At 44.7% G+C, this 26677-nt stretch overlaps 1 protein-coding gene across 5 annotated transcripts in view; it reads right to left on the bottom strand.

Moving 5' to 3' along the window:
* Positions 1 to 26677, bottom strand: part of pkn1b (protein kinase N1b) — a 79888-nt gene that overhangs the window by 34739 nt on the left and 18472 nt on the right. For 3 of the 5 annotated variants that reach the window (XM_035996532.1, XM_035996533.1, XM_035996534.1), the window contains exons 1-3: positions 16806 to 16889; positions 1344 to 1644; positions 327 to 472 (exon numbers count right to left, since the gene is read on the bottom strand). In XM_035996532.1, coding sequence (XP_035852425.1) covers positions 327 to 472; positions 1344 to 1644; positions 16806 to 16874 — 516 coding nt within the window. In that variant the 5' untranslated portion in view covers positions 16875 to 16889. Of the gene's footprint in view, positions 1 to 326; positions 473 to 1343; positions 1645 to 5771; positions 6083 to 16805; positions 16890 to 26677 lie in introns of those variants that run through there. The other 2 variants (XM_031295126.2, XM_031295128.2) reach the window with 2 other exon arrangements.

The raw sequence follows: 26677 nt of genomic DNA, 5'->3' as shown, positions 1-26677 counted from the left end.
GCTTGAGATAACTCTTGTTATCATTTGATACTATAAGTCTGTCTGTCACCTCGTTTAAACAAAGGACCGTTTTTCAATAGTTTGTGCAGACGGTATTGGGTCTATGCAAATCTACTCAGATAGTTTTGTGAGTGAATGTCTTCTCAGCTTTTTGGTTTATTCTGTTGTTTCCTGTAACCTTGTATAAAACCCTGGCTACAAACTCATTCTGGTCAGAGAGAATCTTACAGCTTCTTGTGAACTTCTGTCTCCACTGCGCAGTGAAAAAAAACTGATCTGAACCAGCCACTGAATTGGACCTGAGAGAACTATCTCGTCCACAGTACCTTTGTGACTCCGTTGGCATAGATTGGGATCATGTTCTCGGCTCCCTGTTTGACTTTGAGCTCGATGTTTAGCTGGCGCTCCAGAGCTGCGATGCGCCGCTGGTTGGTCGACGTCCGGTTGAGCGCGTCCGGAGACTTCGGGGCATCTGGTTGGATGGTAAAAGGGTCAGGTTACTGTTGGCATAGCTGTTAAACATGATTGTTACATATAAAAAGTAGTGCTGTCAAACGATTAAAATATTTAATCGCGATTAATCGAATTAATGTCATAGTTAACTCGCAATTAATCAAAGTTTTTATCTATTCTAAATCCTTGATTTCTTTTTGGCCCATTATTTTTTCTCATTTTAATGCTCTTATCAACATGGAAAAGTGGATCGGCTTGCTTTGTGCAAATGTTTTTTTTTAAGTTTGTTCTTAGTTGTGGTATCCATGTGCTTCTGTCTGAAGCATAGACTGTTCATATTAATATACAGTCTATGGTCTGAAGTCACCCATTGTCGCCTGGCTTTGACAAAGGGGCGGAGAATTTGCATCAGCCGTGTGCTTGGCCATCAGCCGTGTGCTTGGCCATCAGCTGTGTGCTTGGCCATCAAGTGGTATTTCAGACTGGATGTGCTGTGATGTTAGCTCAGTTCACAACGACAAAACACACAGATCTCTTTGGTCTTGTCAATGGAACCATTTGGCAACTTTTTAAAAGTAAACTTTCCATTCAGAATCTTATTGGCATCCATTTCGGTGTCTCACGCTCGCCATCCACTCAAAACGTAACGTTAGCCTTCTACTCTTTGGCCGGCTCGCAAGCCCAAACAAGTGTGTGCGGTGTGCCTGTTGTTTAGTTTCCGGTCTAGCTAGATCCGGTGTGGTGTTGTAGTTTTTCTAACGTTACTAGTTGCTGCAACAGCATGTGAAAAAACTACAAAGTTTGCGAATACATGTACCGTTCCACCCCTACGTACACAATGGCACAGAAGCTTATGAACCACGAATCCATGGTGATGGCGAAAGCTGTACCTTTGTTGTCATCGGGGCCCTTGACAACGATGTGTGCGTCCAGCTCCTGCAGCTGAGCGTGGAGGGACTCCAGCTTGCGCGTGGAGCTGCGGAGCTGTGAGTCCACCTGCTGGGCGTTCCTCTTGTCGGTAGTGGCCCGGCGGAGGTTCTCGGCCCCCTCCTTGATCTTCAGCTCCCGGCGAATCTCCCTGCGGATCCTCTCGCGGTGCTCGTCCAGGCACTGCTGCACGCTGGAGTCAGACAAGTCAGAGTTTTGGTCCAGACCGAGCTGCTGGAGCACAGGCAGCCCGCCCGGATCGCTCTGAGGAAGGAGAGAAAGAGGAGGATGAGGATTAGGTTAGGTTACTTTATTGGTACCCGTAGGTAAACTAGTTTTACAATCTAAGAGAGGCGGACATCCTTAACATAACATGCAACACACAAAACATTAAAACATATAAAAACAGGTAATAAAACATGGATAAAAAGGAATAGAAAACAGTACATGATCAAAGTGCTTGTGTGTTTTCTGCTAATAATTTTACCGTTTGTTTAACAGAGTGATTGCTGCTGGTACAAAACTGTTTTTAAATCTTGTAGTTCTGTAACCAGGAACTCTTAGCCTCCGTCCAGAGGGGAGATACTGGAATTCCTTATTCAGAGGGTGTAGGCTATCTTCTTTGATAGCCGTAGCTATCCGCTCTAATTGTACAGGCATACAGGGATGTGGGGTGCAGCTGGGACTCCCCAGTCAGCTTACTTGACCATTTTACAATTTGGTTTAGGCGATTCTTGTGCTTGACTGGAACACACCCAAACCATGCCACTAGGGAGAAGGATATGATGGTTTCGATAAACGCATGATAGAATAATGTCATCATGGTCTTATCTATATTAAAATGGTACAATTTTCTCAAACAGTATAGACACTGTTGTCCTTTTTTACAGACAGCCTCACAATTCTCCTGGAAATTTAATTTAGAGACAATTGTCCCTAGGTATCTATAGGATTGTACTTGATTCACTAGTTGACCATTTATAGTTATAGCCTCATATCCTGGAGTTTTTCCAAAATCAATGTACATATCCTTTGTTTTTGAGGGAGGACAGGGCAGAGAAGGAGAAGGAGGTAGTGGCAGAATATGAGATGGAGGAGGTGTTGGGAACGGGGTAAATATAGGAAACCAAAACTAAAATAAATAAGCAGTGAAAGATATTTTTGAAAATACATAAAAAATAAAATCTAACCTGAATTCTATGTTGCCAGGTTCAAAAACTAATACAAATCAAATTTAAATAAATCTCTTCCATTTTAGTTTTTAGCTATAGTATATGGCAGTGGTTCTCAAACTTTTTTCAATAATGTACCACTTTGGAATCATCTCTTTAATCCACGTACCCCCCGACAGGCGGCAATAATGTTTGGTAGAAAAGAAAATAGAGATAGATTTTCTCTGACAACAGCAGCCTTGTACCTGAAAAACATTTAAATGCTGATGAGAAAACTGTAAAAAAGACAAAACCTTGGAAAAAGATGGTAGAAAGAAGGAAGGAAGGCAAGAATAGGTCAAAATAGTATAAAAAACTTCAAAAACAGTGACATAACTTCGAAAAAAGCGAGAAACTAAAAAGTAGAAGGAAGGAAGGCAAGAATAGGTCCAAAGAAGGAGACACAAATGTCACATTTTTGGTAAGAAAAATAAAGTCTACATAAAGAGGAACAATGTTCTGGACAACAGCCTTGTAACTATTAAACATTTTGTTAAATATCTCACGTACCCCCTGGATTTTGGTATTGAAAAAATCCTACGAATACTTTTATGGCTTTATTTTTAGGATATTACATGTTAGACTTTAATACTTTTAAGACCCAGAGGGCACCCTGGGAAGCTTTACAAAAGGAATACACTGTATGTTACAGAGAAAAATAATGCACCAGTTGTTCACATTATTGTGTCCACCCCCTGGATATGTTTCTATATACACACACAGAGACACCGAGGACTGACCCCTCCTATCGTCCAAGGTATAATGACGGCTGCTCAGGGCCTTTCACTGCCCCATGCAGCAAGCCGGCCAGCTTAGCAGATCTGATTACAACTTCTTAGGTCTCGGTGTCCATCCAGCAACACGCTCTGCTCTCATTAAAGCCATAATCCATCTGCAACACAATGCAGTCAGGCACGGCCCGAGCAGCCCGCTGAAACACACGGCACGGGCCAAGTTCACGTAACTGCTGCTTTAATGCAACGTTATGTCATTAGAGAACTCTGAAGCAATGTAAAAGAGCAGTCATGGAGACTTATAACACTGCAGAAATGTGTTGTTTTATCAGTGTTTGGAAGATCCGCAGACACACAACTTCTTATCTTTTTAATAGGGCTGTCCTCGACTAAAGACATTTTTAGTTGACTAACACTGGTATGATTTTGTCGACTAATCGATTTGAATAGACAGTAGGGGTGTCATGATTTAGATTTTAAATCGATAAATCAAAATGAGATTTAGATTTTGAGTATTGAAATCAAAAGCAGGATCAATGATTGCCCCAGTATTTTTTTCTCTCTCCACCCCCTGCCTACTTGCTGACTGTGCGTAGCTTACCGGCTGGTAGCGTGCAGCTAAAGACACAGGGTAACGTTAGCTTAGCGGTAGCCTACAGCTTGACTTCTCCAGACACCACTTACACCCACTTACACCAAACAATTGAGACGACGGGAGAGGGCCCCAACTCTAGTGAGACTCTCAGAATTTCATTCAGAAATTGGAAATTTGCCTGCGACAGTGCAATCGCTTGAAAAGTTGTTTGGTGTAACTTCGGCATAAAGAAATCTTAGATGACTAAGACCAAAATGACCGATTAGTCGACTAATCGACAAAAGAGGGGGCCGCACTACTGTTTAAAGATGTAAACCTATACAGACACTGACATCACTGATAAGCACACACATGAACATGTATCTTTCTCAATGAGGTGGGCCTGGAGTTTGCATGTTCTGCCCGTGTTTGCGTGGGTTTCCTCCGAGTGCTCCAGTTTTCTCCCACCATAAAGACATGCATGCTAGGTAACTAGGACTACAGTTGAAAATTAGCCATTTGGCTAACCGGCAATTTCCACTGAATGCAGAACGTCTGCGGACCGGCTCCGCTGCTGAACGGCTGCGTACTCCGCCGTCCATCAATACCCACCAGGTCTGGATTTGTTGCGGCACGGCTGCGGCCATGACTGACAGCTGTAGTCACGAGGACCCACGAGATCTCACGAATTCACGTAGAACAGAACCACAAAACCACCACCAGTTAGTTTCCATCCAGAGGAGGAGAGGGGAAACTACTCTGAGCTGTGTTTTCAAGGTGTAGTGCAGGGAAATATGATCCGCCGTGAGCACGCTGGATTTTACTTTTTTGAAAATTAACCGGATGTTTACAAAGTCTCCACAAACCCTTCTGCAGCTCTGGTCTGATGATCTTCACGTCAACAAGCCAAGCTCTGCTCGCACAAGTGCCTGCTCACTTCACTTGCGCGAGCATGTATGTACAGCAGATTTGTGCATCTGATGATAAAAATAATGACATTTGGCACACCGTCAAAGCTGGCTAGCTGAACATTTGTGCCGTTGGCAGGGTTCAGGTTAGGCTGCCTAACTTTAACGTTAGCTAGCGGCTACCTAACATTGACGTTAGCTAGCGCTAGCTAGCGCTAGCTGATATTAGCGATTTCTAGTCGCAGACATATTTTGGGCTTCATTTAATAAACATAACCTGTAGTAGTACACAATCGTATGTGTATTGTTTTGATTACAATGTGCAGAATTACTTTAGGATGCCTATTTATGTCTATTTATTTCTATTTCTCACCGTTAATCACCGGCATTCATTTTACAATTAACAACAATTTAACAAAATTTTGACTGCCGTTCCAGGGCGCTTTCACGAGTAGAAGGTTGTGAAAACACGAGTTACAGGTTGCCTGGAAAGCAGCATAACACTGGCACATTTACAGAAAGGTTGGTTGGATTGCCCTAATGAAATAAATAAATCTTGAATTGAAGTTCTCAGAGCGAGCAGCAGCAGCAGCAGCAGCAGCAGCAGAGGCCTCAGCCATCAAAGGCCGCAGAAAAAGCAGCGGCAGAAATACACCACGAACGACAGGAAGGGAGAGTTTGTGCTGCTGTGACGCACTCCCGCTCAACACAAAGCAACTTTATCCCTGGAGTTTTACAACAAAGACCGTCTCTGGAGCGCGGTGTAAGACGGCTCGCACAGCGGGGCCGGAATCACGACAACACACAGGAACGACAACTCACAAGTGATTCACTGTCAGAAAGGGGAGATGCTTTTCAACAGGAAGTGAACGAGGAAGAACAGAAAAGAGAAGGGCCAGAGTAATGGATGAAGAGGAAAAAAAGGCGGCCGTGCTGAGGCCTGCTTGCGGCCACAGTTTCCTACCGAAGAGTCCGTGTCCCCCTGCTCAGCGTGAACTGGGGAGTCAGGCCGTTGATCCCCTGGCAGCTCCTCCAGCGCGTCCTCGCTGGCCATGTTTGGCCTCCTTCTGGCTTCGCTCCCGGCCCCCCGCCCCTCCCTCTGTCACACACTTACGGCAGTGCCCAATCAGGCAACACCGAGTGCTATTCCTGCCTCCTCAAAATCCAGGATGTCCTTCCCGCCAGGAATCAAAAGCCATCTGATCTAAAAACCGGAGCGACTGAACGAGGCGGAGGAGAGGAAGAGAGAACAGCACAGAACGAGCCCCACCTCGCTGCTTCCTGTTCTGCTCGTTGCCAGATACAGACCGAGGCGTCATGCACTTTGTACACAAACACACACACACACACACACACACACACGCACACGCACACACACACGCACACACACACACTCGGGTGGTTTTGTAAGTGAGAGAGCTCACAGCCACTCTGCTTCCTGCTACTGGGTCTTTCCAAAGCTGTTGTGATAGATTGTGGTCATTTTAAATGGACTTTCAGGCCATGTATGCGTTTGTGTGAATGCATGTGGAAGTACAATACAACATGCATGCACTCTGCAGACATGTGCAACACTATTCAACTACTCTATTAGTATACTAGTACCAGTATATTAAACTATAAATGTAATATTTACATGCAGGTGAATTAAAGGGTAACTGGTGGTTAAGCAAGAAGCAAGCTGCAATGTAGCGTTAACAGGCAATTGTGCACCTTCAATTTCTGTTGTTGCTGCTGACAGACTCAGATTATTATTCTAGGTGTCTGACAACATTATGGAAAGGATCCCTACAGAGATAGACCTTTTAGTTAAAGAGTAAGATCCTAAACTGTGGTATGGTCCACTATAGGGGTGTCTGAAATCGTAAGGAGAAGATATATATATATGTTTTGAGCCCCTTGCGCGGTTATTTTTACCTGTTTTGGGAGTGGGTTGTCTTTCATATTTTTTGAGGGGGACAAATCTACGTCTTCTAAATATTGGACACACATACACACACACACACACACACACACACATCCCCTGCACCCCCCCTACAGAGATAGACCTTTTTGTTAAAGAGTAAGATCCTTTTTGTTTAACATGAAACAGCCCCGAAATCACCATCACCAAACTACACCAGACTCCATGTAAATAATCAGTAATTCTATTAATGTAAAACACACTTTACTCAAAGTCAACAGAAACAAAATGCACGACGACAAGCCGAGGCACTTCTGAGGCGTGAACGTGCAGAGATCACACACACACACACCGGCAGCGTGGCCTGATCAACGACCCCCGGCCCGTTTCTGGCGGTCCCATCGCTGTCTGACTTCTGTCCTCTTCCTGTCAGTGAGAAACGTGTGGTCACGGGTTTGTCTGACTCAGACACAGCAGTGCAAGGTCACTGACCCCTCCGAGCCCTCGCTGTGTGGCAGATGGCTCCCTTTGCTGCACTTTCTCCATCTGTGGTGCCACACACACGGCACAGGGCGAGGGAAAACACACACACACACACACACACACACACACCATCTAGTTCTTCTTATTCTCCCCCACTGCTACAGGGGAATAGGAAGTGAAATAACGTGAAGTTAAGCAAACACATGCAAGCAACAGGGGTGGCGCATGGTGTGTGTGTGTGTGTGTGTGTGTGTGGGCTCCAGTCCCAAATGTTTTCTCAAAATCGTTTAGGTTTTTAAAATGACTTCAACTTTGTGTCATATTCCCTCAGTCTCTCTGACCAAGATCGTGAAATTATCACGTTATTTTTGATCTATTGATTCGTGTACAACACCACGTTTATCTCGGTTTTTGTCGTGGTTGCCAGCACGAAATGGGAACCATCTATTCGGAGGTTGGGTTTAGGAAAAGATGAACGGGGAAAGGACGCGTCACACGGCGGGAGACGGCCGCGGGGGACGGCTGCGGGGGACGCGCGACAATAACGGGACGGTTGTGATTAGGTCCTGTGTTGTTTGACCCATCCACCACCCCAACCAACCTCCTTACGCGGATTTTCGGCATTTCATACTACTCGCTGCCCAACACGTTCTCACACTCATCTCGTAAAATATGGACGCTTGGTCAGGTGCCTTTGTTGTTCTTATTGACGCTAAAAGTCTCCTTTAGCGCTATAAGTAAACACGCTTGGTCGGGACTATTGCCGTCCCTTTTGACACAGTTATGTTAAGGAAAGGGTTGTGGGTGGGCGTACGGTTCTGTGACACGCGGGAGGAAAGTAAAAAGCGACTATAGCCAGCGTGACCAGCAGGACGTGAACTCCTCTCTCCTGGTGAAAGTCCTGTGTTTGACCCATCCACCCCCCCAACCAACCTCCTTACATACTACTCTCTAAATCCTCTCTAACTGCTGCTCTCCCCGGTGCGTTACACAAACACGCTGAAAGACGCCTTTTTCGTTGCATCAGACGCTGACAGCCACTGTCCAAACGTCCTTATTCTACGAGTTCGGAGTGGGAACGGGTTGCGCTGTCGTAGTCGTGCTGTGATCACGACATATGCTTCCAATCGAAATACATTAGTTTACATTTTCGTGCTGGCCACCACGAAAAAAACGAGAAAAACGTGCCCGTGTACACGAATCAATAGATTAAATAACGTGACCATTTCACGGTTGCGCTGACTGGACCGGCAAATCAATGCAGGGTTTTTCCTGCATTGAGGGATTTTAGGTTTTAGCCAGCACCAAAGAAAAATCACCAGCGCCAAAACGTCTTTGACTTCCAGCAGTTCCGACACTTTTATAACTGGTTAAAAACTTCTCAAAGTCAGGTTAAATAGAAGTCCACTTCCTGGTTTTGGCACAGTTGGCTTTTACAAGCCAAGCAAAGGTACGGAGTGCAATGTTCACACTAATCAAACTAACGGTACTCTGGGGGTCAAGTGTACTCTGACCGGGCCCAGGTCCAGGGCTGGCCCTAGACTTTTGGGGGCCCTAAGCAGGATTTGGGTTGGGGACTCTCCACATTGTAACATGTTGCCACTGAACTTGGCACTAAACCAACTTGTGTATTGTAGATATTTAGTTTAAGCACTCATAATGTACAAATAAGCATTTAAAAGACGAATGTGAGACCTATTAGCAGCAACACTATCTTTAAATAGACCGGCTCTGTTATGAGCTCTATTGGGGGACATTTCATGCGCTCTTGGGGGCCCTCTGGTAGCCCTCTGGTAGCCACGGGGCCCTAAGCAGACGCTTAGTTCGCTTATGGGTCGGGCCGGCTCTGCCCAGGTACCTGATGTGAAATGCCCCTTACTGCATTATATTCCCTTATATTTTTTGTCAACGGCCTCCTGAATTTTGTGTTTTCCTTCACATAAATAGAGACGTTTTCACCACAAACTGGTACAGACAAATGTATCAGAATGATACAGAATGATTCCTAATTAAGCATTTCGCTCAAAACTATTCCTGAGGGAGGACGAGGACGACGACCCACTCTTGATAGGTGTCCCCTCAAAGGCCAATTCTGAGCCAGGAAAAACCCTGCAATGGAGCAACCCTACTGATGTGATGGAACTTAAAAATATAGAAACCTCAGACAGTTTGTGGCTCTCTTTAGGTGTCAGGAGTAGCCTGACGTGGTCAGACTCAGATTCTAGTCAGAATAGGAGTCTGATTCTGCTCCATTGGGCTGTGATTATGGGGCGTGTTTCAACCCAACCAGGAAAGAAAATGCCTCTGCACTCAATTAGATAGACGTACAACCAATCAGAGCAACAGATAGACCTACAACCAATCAGAGCAACGGAAATAGATGTCACAGAAATTGCAAGTCAAAGGCAGGCTTCGACAGAGCAAAGGCAGAGGAGGCAGTTTCCGTGTCGTACGCTGTCAAGTGCTCTTTGGTGACATGGTTGATTACGTTACTGTTGATCATCTGTCCATCATTGTATAAAGCCCGCCCCCTGACAGTTTGATTGGTCCGAACAGCTCTGGTTGGAGCATATTGGCTCTACAACGGATCAAGGCCAGACTGAACTTCCCGACCTCAGATGTTGTGGGCGGGGCTAAGTTCGGCTGGCATACACACCTTCAGGTACGTATGACTTCCGGTTGACTTCCTGTTTCCTGTTGTAGACAACGGCAGCTGCAGACTGCTTAACGCTTAACGTCCTGCAATTTAAGTCCTCTACAGTGAAATACAGTCACTCTTTGCATCGTCTAGCTGTATATTAACCGGACCTGTCTGGCCGCAGTTTCTCCGTTGTTTGTAAAACTCTCCTCCGCTCCGTTAACCAACGTCTAGCTATTTGTTGTGCTAACGGCTAGTTAGCCTGTCTGCTAGCGGGGAGGTGACGTGGACCCCTTAGGATGTTTGCCTCCTTGGAATTCTTTTCTATATTTTGGCAGTAGTAACGGAGTATCCACAGCTTGCTAACACAAGCAGGAGCATCCGCAAGTGTTGACTTGTGAACTGCAAGTGAAGAGGGATCGGTTTTGGAGAGGGCCTCCGTCAACGTTGCTACTAGCTAAACTAGCAAGCTACACGATGCCCCCCCTCAGCTGTACACCTGGCTGCGACTCGTGCCTCCTGTTCAGCCAGAAGATAGTGGAACTTGAAGCCAGAATAGCGACTCTCCACCAGATCAAGGTGAATGAACAGTTCCTTGACACCATTATCATTGGAAGTTCCCCTCACACACACACTAATGTCGGATGTTTTGATTCCACTCTGCCCTGCACTACTCTCACCCCACCACGCACTAATACAACCTCTGTCCCTGTCGTCTCTCCTCGGCTTCTGCCGAGAACCAAGTCAGCTCTGCTGACCAGCTCCACTCCACACCAGCCTGAGCCATGGCGTATAAGCAAACACCACAGCAGGCGGTCAGGACAACGCTCAGGCCCAGCCCAACCTATACGACTAGAAAATCGCTACACCATTCTGATGAACGATGAGGAGTTCCCTCTGCTCTGCGGAAACCCTTCTCTGCCACGTCCCCACGGCGCTCATCCTGGCCTATCCACACAGTCGGCGCGCCCCCCTTCAGACCCAACAACTTCCACGCTGGTCATCGGAAGCTCCATGGTCAGGGACCTCTACATTCCCCCTACACCTAGCGGTCCGTCCAAGGTCTACTGCTTCCCTGGTGCCAAGGTCCGTGACATCCAGCACAAACTTCCCAGCATCCTCGCCTGCCACGCTAAGGTCGACAACATCATCGTGCATGTGGGCACAAACGACATCAGAGAGAGACGGTCGACAGCACTTCGAAAAGACTTCACCACTCTCATCACCACCCTGATGGGCACAGGAAAACGGATCGTCATTTCTGGGCCTCTACCTACCTACAGAAAGGGTGCTGAAAGATGGTCCAGACTGTTCGGGCTCCACACCTGGCTGAAACCCCACTGCGCTTCCCTGGGCATTCCCTATGTCGACAACTTCAACTTGTTCTGGGAGAGGCCCAGCCTGCTGAAACATGATGGTCTCCACCCAAACCGACATGGAGCCAGGCTGCTATCTGACAACATAACGACCACACTGAAAGTTAAGTATTGACATTCTGTTGAAAATATCACAGATTCATGCCCCCCAGGTATTGATCCTAATGGCACTTTACAAGTGAATGAATCTGAAAATGTTTTCTGTAGGGTAACATGTAGTACTAGTACTATTCCAGTTATAATCAACAATAGCCCATACAAAGTGTTGAATCCCCTAAGTAATAAGGAGTTGACTGCAAACATAGTCAATTTAGCATCCAGTTCACGTCAGCCACAGGTAACCAAAAAAGGGGCAATACTTAACAACCTAATTGGAATTACAACTACCACTGCAATGATAGAACAGGATAGGAAAATTAGATGCGGTCTACTAAATATCAGATCTCTGTCTTCTAAAGCAATACTAGTAAACGAATTGATATCCGATAATCAAATTGATCTATTCTGTCTAACTGAAACATGGCTGGGCCATGAAGAGTATGTCAGTCTAAATGAAGCCACTCCTCCCACTCATATTAATACTCAAATTTCTAGAGACTCAGGCCGAGGAGGGGGAGTTGCAGCCATATTTGACTCAAACCTGTTAATTAATCCTAAACCTAAACTAAATTATAACTCTTTTGAAAATCTCGTTCTTAACCTTCAGCATCCAACATGGAAAACAGTACAGCCTATTATATTTGTTGTTGTCTACCGAGCTCCAGGTCCATATTCTGAATTTTTATCGGAATTCTCAGAGTTTTTATCATGTGTAGTCCTAAAATCAGACAAAGTACTTATTGTAGGTGATTTTAATATCCATGTGGACGTTGACAGCAATAGCCTTAGTACTGCTTTCAACTCACTACTAGATTCAATTGGTTTCAGTCAGAGTGTGCACGAGGCCACGCACTGTTTTAACCACACCCTCGACCTTGTGCTGGCATATGGCATCAAAATTGAAGACGTAATAGTATTCCCGCAAAATCCTTTATTATCAGACCACTTCTTAATAACTTTCGAATTCTTACTACCCGATTATACGAAATTAGATAAAAGCTTCTACGCTAGAAGCCTATCTGACAGTGCTATAGCTAAATTTAAGGAAGATATTCCAACAGCACTAAACTCATTACCGTGCCGTAATATAACAGAGGATCTTTATGTAAACTTTAGTCCCTCTCAAATTGATCATTTCGTAGACGATGCTACGGCCTGCCTACGGACGACTTTAGACTCTGTTGCTCCCCTTAAAAAGAAGACGATGAAGCAAAGGAAACTAGCACCTTGGTATAACTCCCAAACTCGTAAATTAAAGCAAATCTCGCGCAAACTTGAAAGTAAATGGCGTTCCACCAAACTGGAAGAATCTCGTTTAGACTGGCAAGACTGAAAACCTATAGGAAGACCCTAAGAAAGGCCAGATCAGACTACTATTCATCACTAATAGAAGAAAATAAGAACAACCCAAGGTTTCTTTTCAGCACTGTAGCCAGGCTGACAGATAGCCACAGCTCTATTGAGCCATCTATTCCTATAGCTCTGAGTAGTGATGACTTCATGAGTTTCTTTAACGATAAAATTATAACAATTAGAGATACTATTCATCACCTCTTTCCCCCAACCTCTAATGGGTCACCTTTAACTGACAGACTGCTAGAAAGAACGACTAGACCTGACATATACTTAGATTGCTTTTATCCTATAAACCCTCAACAATTAATGCTAAAGGTCTCTTCAGCTAAGCCATCTACCTGTCTCTTGGACCCCATCCCAACGAGGCTACTTAAAGAAGCGTTACCCGTGGTTAACACTTCATTGCTAGATATGATAAATATGTCTTTATTGACAGGTTATGTACCGCAGTCATTTAAAGTAGCTGTGATAAAACCTCTACTGAAAAAACCCACCCTCGATCCTGAGGTCTTAGCCAACTATAGACCTATATCTAACCTTCCCTTTCTCTCCAAGATCCTTGAGAAAGTAGTCGCTAACCAGTTATGTGATTTTCTACATAGCAATAGCTTATTTGAGGACTTTCAGTCAGGATTTAGAAAGCATCATAGCACAGAGACGGCACTGGTGAAAATTACTAACGATCTTCTAACTGCATCAGACAAAAGACTTGTCTCCGTACTTGTCTTATTAGATCTTAGTGCTGCATTCGATACTATTGACCATACCATCCTCTTACAGAGACTGGAACATTTAGTTGGCATTAAAGGAATCACACTAAACTGGTTTAAGTCCTACTTCTCTGATCGATCGCAATTTGTTAATGTTAACAATAAACCCTCCAATTACGCTAAAATTAACCATGGCGTTCCTCAAGGCTCAGTGCTTGGACCAATTCTATTCTCCTTATATATGCTTCCTCTAGGCAATATTATTAGGAAACACTCAATTAACTTTCACTGTTATGCGGATGACACCCAATTATATCTGTCAATCAAGCCAGACGAAACCAGCCAGCTAGCTAAACTTCAAGCTTGCATTAAAAATATAAAATCATGGATGGCCTACAATTTCCTGATGTTAAACTCAAACAAAACCGAAGTTATTGTGCTGGGCTCCAAACCCCTACGAACCTCATTAGCCGAAGATATAATTACTCTGGATGGCATTGCCCTGGCCTCCAGCACTACTGTCAGAAATCTAGGAGTTATTTTTGATCAGGATCTATCCTTTAACGCCCATCTAAAACACACCTCTAGAACAGCCTTTTTTCACCTTCGTAACATTGCTAAAATTAGGAACATCCTATCTCAAAACGATGCAGAAAAACTAGTCCATGCATTCGTTACTTCCAGGCTGGACTACTGTAATTCCTTATTATCAGGATGCTCAAATAAGTCCGTTAGGACTCTCCAGCTGATCCAGAATGCTGCAGCGCGTGTTCTGACAAGAACTAAGAAAAGAGATCATATTTCTCCTGTATTAGCTTCTCTCCATTGGCTTCCTGTAAAATCCAGGATTGAATTTAAAATCCTTCTTCTGACCTATAAAGCTCTAAATGGTCAAGCTCCTTCATATCTTGAGGACCTCTTAGTACCTTATTGTCCCACTAGAGCACTACGCTCCCAGAATGCAGAGTTACTTGTGGTTCCTAGAGTCTCTAAAAGTAGAATGGGAGGCAGAGCCTTCAGCTATCAGGCTCCTCTCCTGTGGAACCAGCTCCCAATCTGGGTTCGGGGGGCTGACACCGTCGCTACATTTAAGACTAAACTGAAAACTCTCCTCTTTGATAAAGCTTATAGTTAGGGAGTGAGGAGTTGCAGTGAACGCCTAGACCGGCGGGGCAGGGTGTATAGCTGCAGACACAGCACCACCGCTTTTCTCTGCTTCTCTTTACAGTTATCAGATTTACCTATCGTATAATCAATAATATAGTGCCTCTCCTAGTTATGCTGTTATAATTCTAGACTGCCGAGGAAGTTCCTTCTTATGACACGCTCTTTTCTTTTGTTTCCTTTTATGCACATCATGTCTCAGAAGTGCTTGTTACTAACCTATCTCTGGGGAGTTTACTCCCCAGAGTCCTTATGTTTCTTCTTCGCCCAGAACATCGCCTCGGATTAGGGCGACACCAAGACCTGGGTCTTGGGTGCAGCTGTGGCTATGGACCTGCTACACCCTGCTACGCTCTGCGATTCCCTGCAATGCCCGGCTACGTCCTGCTGCGTCCACCCATGCTCTGCTGTGCCACGCTACATCCTGTACCGTCATAACCCCAACCGTCAGACACCGCCCACCAAGAGTCTGGGTCTGCCGAGGTTTCTTCCTAAAAGGGAGTTTTTCCTCGCCACTGTCGCAATAGCCACTGCTAATGCTTGCTCTTGGGGGAACTATTGGAATTGTTGGGGCTTTATAGAGTGTGGTCTAGACCTACTCTATCTGTAAAGTGTCTCGAGATAACTCTTGTTATGATTTGATACTATAAATAAAATTGAATTGAATTGAATCCAGGCTACGTCAGGAGAGAAAATCCTTAACAATTGTTGTGTTCTGATTTCAGAAGGATGAAGACAGTTGGAGAACAATAAGATACAAAGTAGGATGTAAAGGAAAAGCTACAAAAACGTGAAAAGAAAGCCAAAAAACGTTGGAAAAAGCAACAAAAACTGAATAAAAAGTATGATGTGACTATCATGTTTTCTCAAATGATGTACAGATGTTTAAGCATTCTTTTATCAAATGGCTTGAGAAATAGTGCATATAGCTGCTGTAAATAGAGCATATCCCTTCCTCCACAACACTGCAGAGGAAGGTCTGTCTAGTCCACACAGCATTCCTGGATGGGAGAACAACCTGCTCTGGTTTATTGGCATTTCTTTTAACTAATCACAATCATCTTGGGCGGTGCTAAGCGCCGGACGGAGCCACGGTGCCTCTGCTAAATAGTCTCAGGAAGGAACTTGTTTTGGTGGAACATGTGGACGTTCAAAAGTAGTTTTAGTCGTGCAACAGAAAACTCAGATTGGACAGATAGTCTAGCTAGCTGTCTGGATTTACCCTGCAGAGATCTGAGGAGCAGAATCGATCGGTTCGAGTTTAAAACTCCAACACAAAGACAGCGGAAGGTGAGAGGCATCCGGCAGAATTTCCAGCAGCACCGGAGCAATCCCAGAAGTGGAACGTCCTGGATATAGACTATACAACCCCTAATACCAACCCAACAAATGAACATCTGAATGGTTGAATATTCAGGTCCAGTCTTACCTCCTTTGCACCATTTTGTTAAAAGAAAAAACAGATACTTTGAGGCTATGTTTAGATGGAAACGATCTGAAGAGAAAACGCAAAAGTGGCGTTGTGTTCTCACTTTTTATTCCGCGTTTAGACGAGCGTTATAGGGGGGAAATCTGTGTGCATATGGTGACGCAAAAGTGTTTGAAATGCGATACACCAAGTTCACGCGCCTGTGTAGAACCTTCCTTGTACTTCTCTCCCTAGTAGCACCAAGAGAACAAAAGCTGACAATTTTGAGAAGGTGGAGTTATTGCTCCAAACAATGCACGCACGCACGCACACACACACACACACACACACACACACACACACACAGGCTGTTTACTTTGGTGCCCTGTTGCTCTTCTGTGGTGCCAACTTTACCAATCTGACCTGCAGGGCATGCGCATAGCACCCACCTATTCCTGTCAGGAAACACACACACACACACACACACACACACACACACAGAGACACGCACACACACACACACACACACACACGCACAGACACACACACACGCACACAGACACACACACACACAGACATACGCAGAGACACACACACACACACAGACATACACAGAGACACACACACACGCACACACAAACACACACACACAGACATACACAGAGACACGCACACACACACACGCACACACAAACACACACACACAGACATACACAGACACACACACACACACACACACCCCAAAAATGTCGTCGCCATCTAAACGAAAGGCACATCTGATAAATATTTTGTCATTTTCACCCGCGAGCATATTCGTGTAAACAGGACCCGAGTCCAACATCTTCAGAGCTGTTTCCTTACCGAGCAGCTGTGGCCCTCAGAGCTTCCTCTGTGATGTGGACTTGTGGCTGTAGTAGCAGCAGCCCCCATGCATCCATACCGTCTCTCACCTTTACACATATGGCTAAGCTGTCATAAACTCCACTGCAACCAAACCGGTACCGTCAAAACGTAAAGAAAAACGAGCAAAAAGCTGTGATGCTTGTAGTACCACACGGTCTGGCTCATGGCGTTTGTGAAATAGATGCAGTGACTGAAACTGTGCAGACCACATTATCAGGAACTAAGATCACATCATCAGTGTATTTATACAGCTCTTAAAGTCACAGTCTCTCACCCTGTTCACCTGGTAAGCACCGACCTGGAACACATATTCTGTCATTAATGCCTTTTTTTAGGTCCAATTTTCTTGTTTTAATTCCCCTCAAGTAGCTTTAAGATGTCTGTCTTAAAGCAGAAGTCTGACAAAATCATAAATATCCTCTAACAGCTTGTACCAACTCTATATTGAAGATATAAGATGTTCAAACTGAGTGAAATATTCACGTCTATCAAATGGAAATATAATGGTTGCTGTATCATAAAACATAGTATAGCATAATCATCTCATCTGTTGATCCGTATGTATATTTTGAATTCATTATTTTGTCAAAATAAGACTTAAAACACAGCTTACGTCTGACCTTTTGTGGTTCAATGAAGGCTATATAGTGACACAAAGGCAGCAATATTTGTTGTTTTTTTGTGAAACTATACTTCGGAAGAGGATTGAGACTGTAGATGTACCGTTACTTTATTTTATTTTTTATTCATCCGAGCTGACCAGATACAGCTTTTTAAAGCCATTTCAGACCCACAGAAGGTAAGTGTTGATACTCAAAAGATAGATTTTAGGATCAAGAAATTTCACTTTAACAACGACTGAAACTGACCAACAGTGCTAGGGCTGGGCGATATGGAGAAAATCAGATATCGCGATATTCTTGTCCTAATACCTCGATGTCGATATTGTGGCGATATGGGGTTGACAATTGGTGCTCAAAATATCTTCACATTGCCCAGCTCTACAGTGCTGCCCTACAGTTAAAGGAACACGCTGACTTATTGGGACTTTGTCTTATTCCCCGTATCCCCCAGAGTTAGATAAGTCCATACATACCCTCTCTACTCTGTCTGACGGACCCACCGCTAGCCTAGCTTAGCACAGATCCTGGAGGTAAGCGGCTCCATCTAGCCTAGCTTAGCACAGATCCTGGAGGTAAGCGGCTCCATCTAGCCTAGCTTAGCACAGATCCTGGAGGTAACCGGCTCCATCTAGCCTAGCTTAGCACAGATCCTGGAGGTAACCTGCTCCATCTAGCCTAGCTTAGCACAGATCCTGGAGGTAACCGGCTCTATCTAACCTAGCACAGATCCTGGAGGTAACTGGCTCCATCTAGCCTAGCTTAGCACAGATCTTGTAGGTAACCGGCTCCATCTAGCGCTTAGCACAGATCCTGGAGGTAAGCGGCTCCATCTAGCCCAGCTTAGCACAGATCCTGGAGGTAACTGGCTCCATCTAGCCTAGCTTAGCACAGATCCTGGAGGTAACTGGCTCCATCTAGCCCAGCTGAGCACAGATCCTGGAGGTAACCGGCTCCATCTAGCCTAGCTTAGCACAGATCCTAGAGGTAACTGGCTCCATCTAGCCTAGCTTAGCACAGATCCTGGAGGTAACCGGCTCTATCTAGCCTAGCACAGATCCTGGAGGTAACTGGCTCCAACTAGCCTAGCTTAGCACAGATCCTGGAGGTAACCGGCTCCATCTAGCCCAGTTTAGCACAGATCCTGGAGGTAACCTGCTCCATCTAGCCCAGCTTAGCACAGATCCTGGAGGTAACCTGCTCCATCTAGCCTAGCTTAGCGCAGATCCTGGAGGTAACTGGCTCCATCTAGCCTAGCTTAGCACAGATCCTAGAGGTAACTGGCTCCATCTAGCCTAGTTTAGCACAGATCCTGGAGGTAACCGGCTCCATCTAGCCTAGCTTAGCACAGATCCTGGAGGTAACCGGCTCCATCTAGCCTAGCTTAGCACAGATCCTGGAGGTAACCGGCTCCATCTAGCCTAGCTTAGCACAGATCCTGGAGGTAACCGGCTCCATCTAGCCTAGCTTAGTACAGATCCTGGAGGTAACCGGCTCCATCTAGCCTAGCTTAGCACAGATCCTGGAGGTAACCGGCTCCATCTAGCCTACTGCTCCCAATAAGTGATAAAATAACGCCAACATGTTCCTATTTACATGTTGTGATTTGTAGAGTCACAGCGTGTGGCTGTGTGTCATGTGACCTTGTTATTTGTACACGCTGTGACTATACAAATCACAAATTAGTCCTCCTGCACACTGGCTGCGTGGCGTGAGCGTGTCAGCTGCGTGGTGTGTCCGTTTTTATTTCGGCTCCCATGGTAACAGGTTAGAGCGTGCACACTGCCTGCGTGACACGCACGTCTCAAGCGAAAACGTGTGCATGCTAGAAATAGAACCAAAGCCTATTTTTCACGCTTTACGCAAGCGTGTTGGAAGTGTTTCCATTCAAAATAGAACACGAAAATATGTTTATATGTCATTTTGACACAAATACATATTAATAAATGACATGTTGTTTGAAAGTCTCGAGGTTTTGACATAAATGCAGATATAAATGTCATTTAAAAAAATAGTTATTGATTTTCAAATATTGCACCTGTCAATACAGAAGGAAATATTATATTATATAAATATAGCCTATGTTGCTGTCAATACTGCCGACGTTGCCTTTGCTGTAATCAGATCAGAATATATTTATGTTTAACATGAAGTATACTACTGCTTCAGTGCAGTACATTTCCACAACCCTCTCATACATGTGTCCAGACAAGGCTAGCAGCAGCAGCAGCGCCGCGTCAGACACGTTACTGGTGTACAAAGACATAGAAAACGCCACGTAGCTGACACGCAACAGAAACGCCACACTCACGCCACGCAGCCAGTGTGCAGGAGGCCTGACGCCATCTTACCCTGCCTGTAGTTTCCACTTTCTTTACACCTTTAACTTTTTCATGTTTCTCCCCCTTTCCTATTTTTCCTTTATCTTATTTCGTCATGCATCACCCTCTGTCAAACATCCTGCTTAGAATTCAGCCGCGGTGCTGCCAGTGGGCGACAGAAAGCCATCCCTTTGATTAAGTTTTAATGGCCCGGCCGTCAGATCCACTCGGCTCGTCTGTGTCTATAAATACAGATTAAGTCCATTTTTTTCGGGTAGAGGCAGTGAGGGAATTCTCCAGTTGACAGCCCTTACTGTCATTTTATTACTCATTCATTCACTCACCAACATATGCGTTTCACACACAACAATATTAACGATGGGGCTTGGGAGCAGACTTTCAGCCTAATTGTTGTAGCACAGTGTTGCCAAAAATAACAGTAATTTAATAAGTGTTCCCTAAGCTAGATATTGCACGGAGAGATGTTTTTGTACGCAGAAAGGCAGGATTGGGATTTCCAGGAAATTACTGGTGATGAAAATATTGTTTATTATGAGAAAGATGTGGATTAATGACACAAGGTCATGGCGTGACTTTTAGTGTAATGTGGCTTTTTAGTTTGCAATGTGAGGCTACAGTATGACATGTCAGATGTTGTTGGAAGCTACAGGACAAAGAAGGGCAGAGGACACGAGGTTTGTGGTCCAAACTGAATTCTTGTTTTCTACGTAAACAGAAGAGCAAAGAGAGAGAGGGAGGAACCAAAAGAGTAGAGCCATTCATCATCATGTAGAGTGTGTGTGTGTGTGTGTGTGTGTGTGTGTGTGTGTGTGTGTGTGTGTGTGTGTCTGTGTCTGTGTGTGAGTGTGTGTGTGAGAGACAGACAGAATTTGGGAGCAACACAACTTTAAATTCTCCTCACATCCTGATGTCTGCACACAGCCTCATTTAGCAGACAGTGGATGGGATTTGGGTTGGAGTGGAGGGAGGGAAGGGGGTGGGGGGTTGTTTGCAGGCTGAGGTGGAGAAGGGGGGGGGGGGGGGGGGGGGGGGTTTGAACAGTGAATTGCAACTAAAGGCGCTGACACACCGAGCCGAAAATCGGCCGTCTGACAGTCTGGCGAGGTCGGTGACGCAAGTCTGGTCGGTGTGTTCCGTGCCGTCGTCCGTCCGAGGGGCCGTCGGTCTTCATTTTGGCTGATTTGACATGTATAATCGGCGGGGCGGGCACTGCCGGCAGTCAGACTCAATGACCCATCTGATTGGTGGAGAGCTAACCAGGAAACGGGGAGCGGGATGAGCGTGACTAGAGTCTCTCAAAATCTGATGAAAATCTTTTAAACTGACCTTTGTTGATCTGAAATGAAGACAGATTCAGCAACTGCACGGCCTATTTCTCTCTTCAAATGTTTTCAGAAACACGTTTCGGTGAACTATTTTAGTCCAATATGAGATCGTATTCTGAACGAGCCGCCATGACAGTCTGGCTTTGAATTTCTGGAGAAACCAGACCCACGTGACGCGTTCGTCCAATCAGCTGCCGGTTTTCATTGTTTGGGTGACAATACAGATTAGTGCCGCCTGCTGTTATGGAGACGTATTACGTCTCGTCTCTTCGGTGTTCTGAGGAACTTTTTGGACCAACTCAGGGAGACTGATCAGTCACACTGGCTTTACTGCAGACGGTCGGCCGTGTGGTTGGTGTGTCTGCAGCTTAACACAAACACAATCATGTCTTCGTGCCACTTAGGATGTTTAATAAAACCTGGATATAGGGTTCGAGGCGGAGCCCCGTTCCTGTGAGAGTTGCTCAGTGGCACAAAATGTTAAATTTTCGCGTATAAAACGACCCAGATGATCGGCGCTACTTCCTCACTGTGCTGCCCATAGAGCAGGCACACTACTAGTCTCGCTTTGCCAGACCTTCCTCCACAGTGCTGCATAGGAAGGTCTGGCTAGTCCACACATTCCGTGATGGGAGAAAAACGTGCTCTGGTTTAATTGGCATTTCTTCAAACCAATCACAATCCTTTTGGGCGGTGCTAAGCTCCGGACGGAGCCACGGTGCCTCTGCTAAATAGCCTCAGGAAGGAACTTGTTTTGGTGGAACATGTGGACGTTCAAAAGTAGTTTTAGTCGTGCAACAGAAAACTCAGATTGGACAGATAGTCTAGCTAGCTGTCTGGATTTACCCTGCAGAGATCTGAGGAGCAGTTAACCATTTATTGTGAGGCTCTTCTAGACTTTCCAAATGTTATCATACCCAATGCATCACATTCACAAGACATTTTGCAGGGTTTTCAAGCTCAAAAAAATGTATCCACTGATTGACAGACGTCTCTTTCCCCATGTAAGTCTATGGGGGAAAAGTCTTTTTGGGCCAGAGGGAATTACGTGGCGGACAAGGAAGTTGTAATTCCACTGTTTGGCCACGTTGGCAAATGGGAATCAAAGTCCGGTGTCCTTCCTGGGGGCCTGGTGCCAGTGCACAGCACTCTGACGGAGGAAAAGCTTGAAGGCACAATAACACACAAACACACACAGCACTAATGTACTGTTGGTAATGAATAAAACAGCACAGTGAGGCAATGTCAGCTGGATGTTGAGAGTACTTACAGGAGGAAATGTTGCTCCTCATAACGTCAACACAGCAGAACAGAGGGAAGCTGCAGAGTTAACTTCAGGACACGGTTAACACTCAGTGAGCAGACCGACTCACTTACCTAATGTAGGTAAGTGGGCCAATTGGACTGGAGAGCAGCACAGAGTTAAGTGTGCAGCACTCCTCAGCAGCAACAACAACTCTGGTGTGTTTTGGGTTGTTTGTATTTATGGATATCTCTGTCCCTGCAGCAGTGATTTTAAAACAGTCATTTTGGTTGTTGTTTTTTTAAACTGGACCCCATTTCCCATGCATTAAGTGACTAATGTGAACAAAAGTCTTTGAAATTGGTCCAGTATTGAGCGAGAACGCTGTAACGGGCAGCCACAAACCGGGCTGCAATGTAACCCTATAGGGCAGTTCGTCAATTTCCGTCTACTTTAAGTGCTGTTTTTGCCGCTGACAGCCTCAGATTATTATTCTAAGTGTCTGACAATATTATGGAAAGGATCCCTGCAGAGATAGACCTTTTTGTTTAAAGAGGGGCGCTATGCAGTTTTGGCCATTTCTGATAGAGCTCCCCCTACAGCTTCAGAATAGATATTTGGCAGCTCCTATGTTTACTTGTGTCTGACTCCTCTCTCGGTCAGTCTGCCGTTTCCTCTTTCTCTGTTCCTCCGACAATGCTTTCCTAGCTTTCTGCTTTTTTTTAGCCCGCTCAGCCATGACGATAGTGTCCATCGCTACCTTGTTAGCCAGTTCCTGAATGGGCGTATGTGTGTAGTGCCATGAAGCAATTCGTTGGCATTCATGGCGAGACCTGATATCACGCCATACTTCCTGACGCTGAGGCTGGCGGCTTGCCGGCCCAAAGTTGCGAGGGTAGTTTTTCCGCTCACAGGCGCTAGGGGGATCAAGACGACCACCATTCAAGCCGAAAAAAGTCACATAACCATTCCAATGACTCCAAAGCTGTTCAGTTAAGGTAAATTAAGCTAAAAAAACTGCATAGTTCCCCTTTAAGAGGAAGATCCTTTTTGTTGGCGGAAAATGAAAGTGCGCAATTGCCCTTCAACGTTACATTGCAGCTATTTTCTTGCTTCATACTGGACTAATGTCAAAGATTGTTGTTCCCGTCACTCACTCAGACACAAAAACATAGGAAAATAGGGTCCAGGTTGAAAAATACAGAAGTTACTCTTCAAAATGTTCTTGTTGTCATGTGTGAAGTGAAAAACTAAATGTCCCCTTTAATACCAGGAGAACACAAACAAGTCCCAAAATTATAAAAAATGTACGACTGACATTCAGTCTCATATTCCCATATAAACGTTGGTGCTCTATGAATGAGTTAACAGCTTACAGAATGTACCTTGGACTGTGTGTGTTGCCTGTTAATTCCTAAAAATCCCTCATATTCTGTTGCCAAATCTCCTTTTTGCAGTTTCACGGTTGCAACATGGCTGCATGTATGTCTGCTGCACAACCAGAGCTACTGTAGATGAAGACATCACAAGCATGAGGGGAGAGGAATCTCCAGGTGTGGGTAAACAGGAGAAAGAAGTTTGCAGAAGGTTCGGTGAGGAAGTGTGTTTTGTGTGCGACAGATATCTGTGTTTGAGTTTGTGTTGCAGCAGTGTCCGCTCCACAGCTGGGGAGGAGCAGATCAGCATGAATGGCATCCTTGTGAAAGAGTCGATCATCTCGAGAGACTTCGGTAAACGCTCATGTGTTTGTGTTCCCGGCTTTGTCCATTGTGAACGCCACAGCAACAAACAGTCGCTCTGTTCAGGCTGATGAGGAATAAGGCGCCATAAAACCCCCAACGTAAGAAAAGCTTTATAGTCCTCGAACTTAAAGTGCCCATATTATGAAAAAATCACTTTTTCTGGGATTTGGGGAGTTATTTTGCGTCTCTGGTGCTTCCACACACATACAAACTTGAATGAAATCCGTCCATGCTGTTTAGAGTGAGATACGGTTTCTGAATGTGTCCTGCCTTCAGTCTCTGGGTGAGCTGGTCAAAATCGGCACGGCTTTCTACGTCACTAGCCGAGACGAGGGGGCTAACTGTAGCATGCTAGCTCGTTCTCAATGGCAAAACATTGCTACAACACACACTAGTTCACCATAATCTACAAAAGAACTACTTCTATGTCCCTGTTCTGCAGGTATTCCACACAAAGTTGGAAGTGTGCCCTCGTTTAGAAGAAGTCTCCCGGCTAATCCTGCCTTGTACTACTGAAGTTGGAGAAACAGCTAGCTAGCTCATGTAGTCCTTACCTAGCTACTGAGCATGTGATCTTACCTAGCTACTGAGCATGTGCGACTGCCAACAAAGATGTTACAGCAGTGAGAGGTCTCACTCTGTAGCTAAAACAGAGACCTGAACACAGGGTGAAAAGAGGAGCTGCAGCAATGAGCAGTACAACTAAAATATGGTGTTTTTTGAAAATTAAACCACATAAACCTATTCTGGTACAATCTCAAAATACAATTATGAACCTGAAAATGAGCATAATATGGCCACTTTAATCCGATTCTGTCATGCATGTAACAGCAGCTTGAGAAAAATGACACAGGTGAAAGTTTACATGCACACTAATATTCCACTATTATTCTACGAATTTGATTCAGGTCATGTAAACAGCATATTCCATTTGGATAGTCCGAACAAGCATTCGCAAGACACGTGGGATAGGCCAGTATTATTAAGGTTTTAGAAGCATTCTTTGGACATGTATAGAGAGCATTCAGAGTAAGCATCTCAATCAGGGTTTTGCAACAGTTCATCCAGATCGATGTATCGTTACACCCCTAATAAAAGCCCACAGTTGTTTTTAAAATTTAGTTTAAATTGAATAGTTTGAAGCAGAATCATATTAATTTAACCCTTGTGTTGTCTTAGCGTCTACTATGCAACTTGTCAAACAACATGACATCATGACATACACGCCACTTTCTTAAACCAAGTGGCGCATTTTGAGCTATCTGCGTGTATGTCTACGCTGTATACAGCTGTAGGAAGCTGTGGGAAAGGCAACTCGTGTGTGTGTGTGTGTGTGTGTGTGTGTGTGTGTGTGTGTGTGTGTATACACCAACTTATGATCACTAGTTTTACACTTATTTTTGAAATTCATGGTCAATAAACCTCATTTATATAATATTATGTCTACATTTTGAGTTAAAAAAAGCTGAAATTATGACAACAAATAGTTCAGATCAGAGGATTCTGAGTGGATAATCACTGGTATGTTTAGTCAGGATATACTGTTTGGAAACCATTTCAAATTGAATAAAACACCCAAAATTAAATAATAGTGATCATGAATTTTACCTGCAAAGAGCGTTGTATGGAGCCATCCATGTTATTTTTGGGTATTTTGGTTAAAAGAAACCCATATTTCTGATACAGAAACTTTGAAAACAGGTCAAATTGGACCCGAGGACAACAGGAGGGTTAAGTAAAAGAGAAGGAGTGCTGCTGCCTCTCTAAATGTGTTGTGACCCAGTCAGTCAGTATGTTTACATGCACATTACTATTCCAAATAGGACAATATGAGGAATTTGATACAGGTCATGTAAACAGCATATTCCATTTGGACATTCTGAATAAGGTCTTTTTCCGAATATAGCATTTTCCGATTAAGACGTGGGATATTCCGGTATTATTCAGATTTTAGAAGCATTCTTTGGACATGTAGGCCTATACAGCACATTCGGAACATGAGTCTCAATCAGGGTTTTTACAGCAGTTTGCAATAGTTTACGACCTCATGCCTGTTTACAGCTTACGGTCAGCTCTGTGCGTTGCTAACCAACCAGCCAACAATTCAAGAGAGTCTGGCTGCAGTGGAGATGCACGGCCAAAAGAAAATAAACACAGCTACTTTTAAACATTACGAAAGACTTGGATATCAACAGGTTTTTGTGTCTCAAAAAAGCTAAAGTAAGCAGGAAAGAGCAGGCACTGCCCAGCTCAGAGGTAAAAAGATCCTTGGACTTGAATGCAACAGACATACTGCAGCCTACCTTTCTCTGAATGCTCCGGTGAGCACCACCTGCATGTAAAAAAGCCAGCAAACTAAAATCGTTGACCTGCAACAGTCGACCTGGATAAGGGTGTTACTCAGAGGAGAACTAATGAGGCACTTCATGGTTTTACAGTCAGCTACTTTAACCACTGCCATGGGGAAGTAGCTGTGGGAAAGGCAACAAAATGAAGAGAGAGAATACATATGTAGAAGAGTGGGGACCTTACAATAAAGAATAATTTACAGTGTTAGA

Source organism: Sander lucioperca, chromosome 21 (assembly GCF_008315115.2).
Source record: "Sander lucioperca isolate FBNREF2018 chromosome 21, SLUC_FBN_1.2, whole genome shotgun sequence".
NCBI lineage: Eukaryota > Metazoa > Chordata > Actinopteri > Perciformes > Percidae > Sander > Sander lucioperca.
This window is presented reverse-complemented; position numbering and strand designations above follow the sequence as displayed.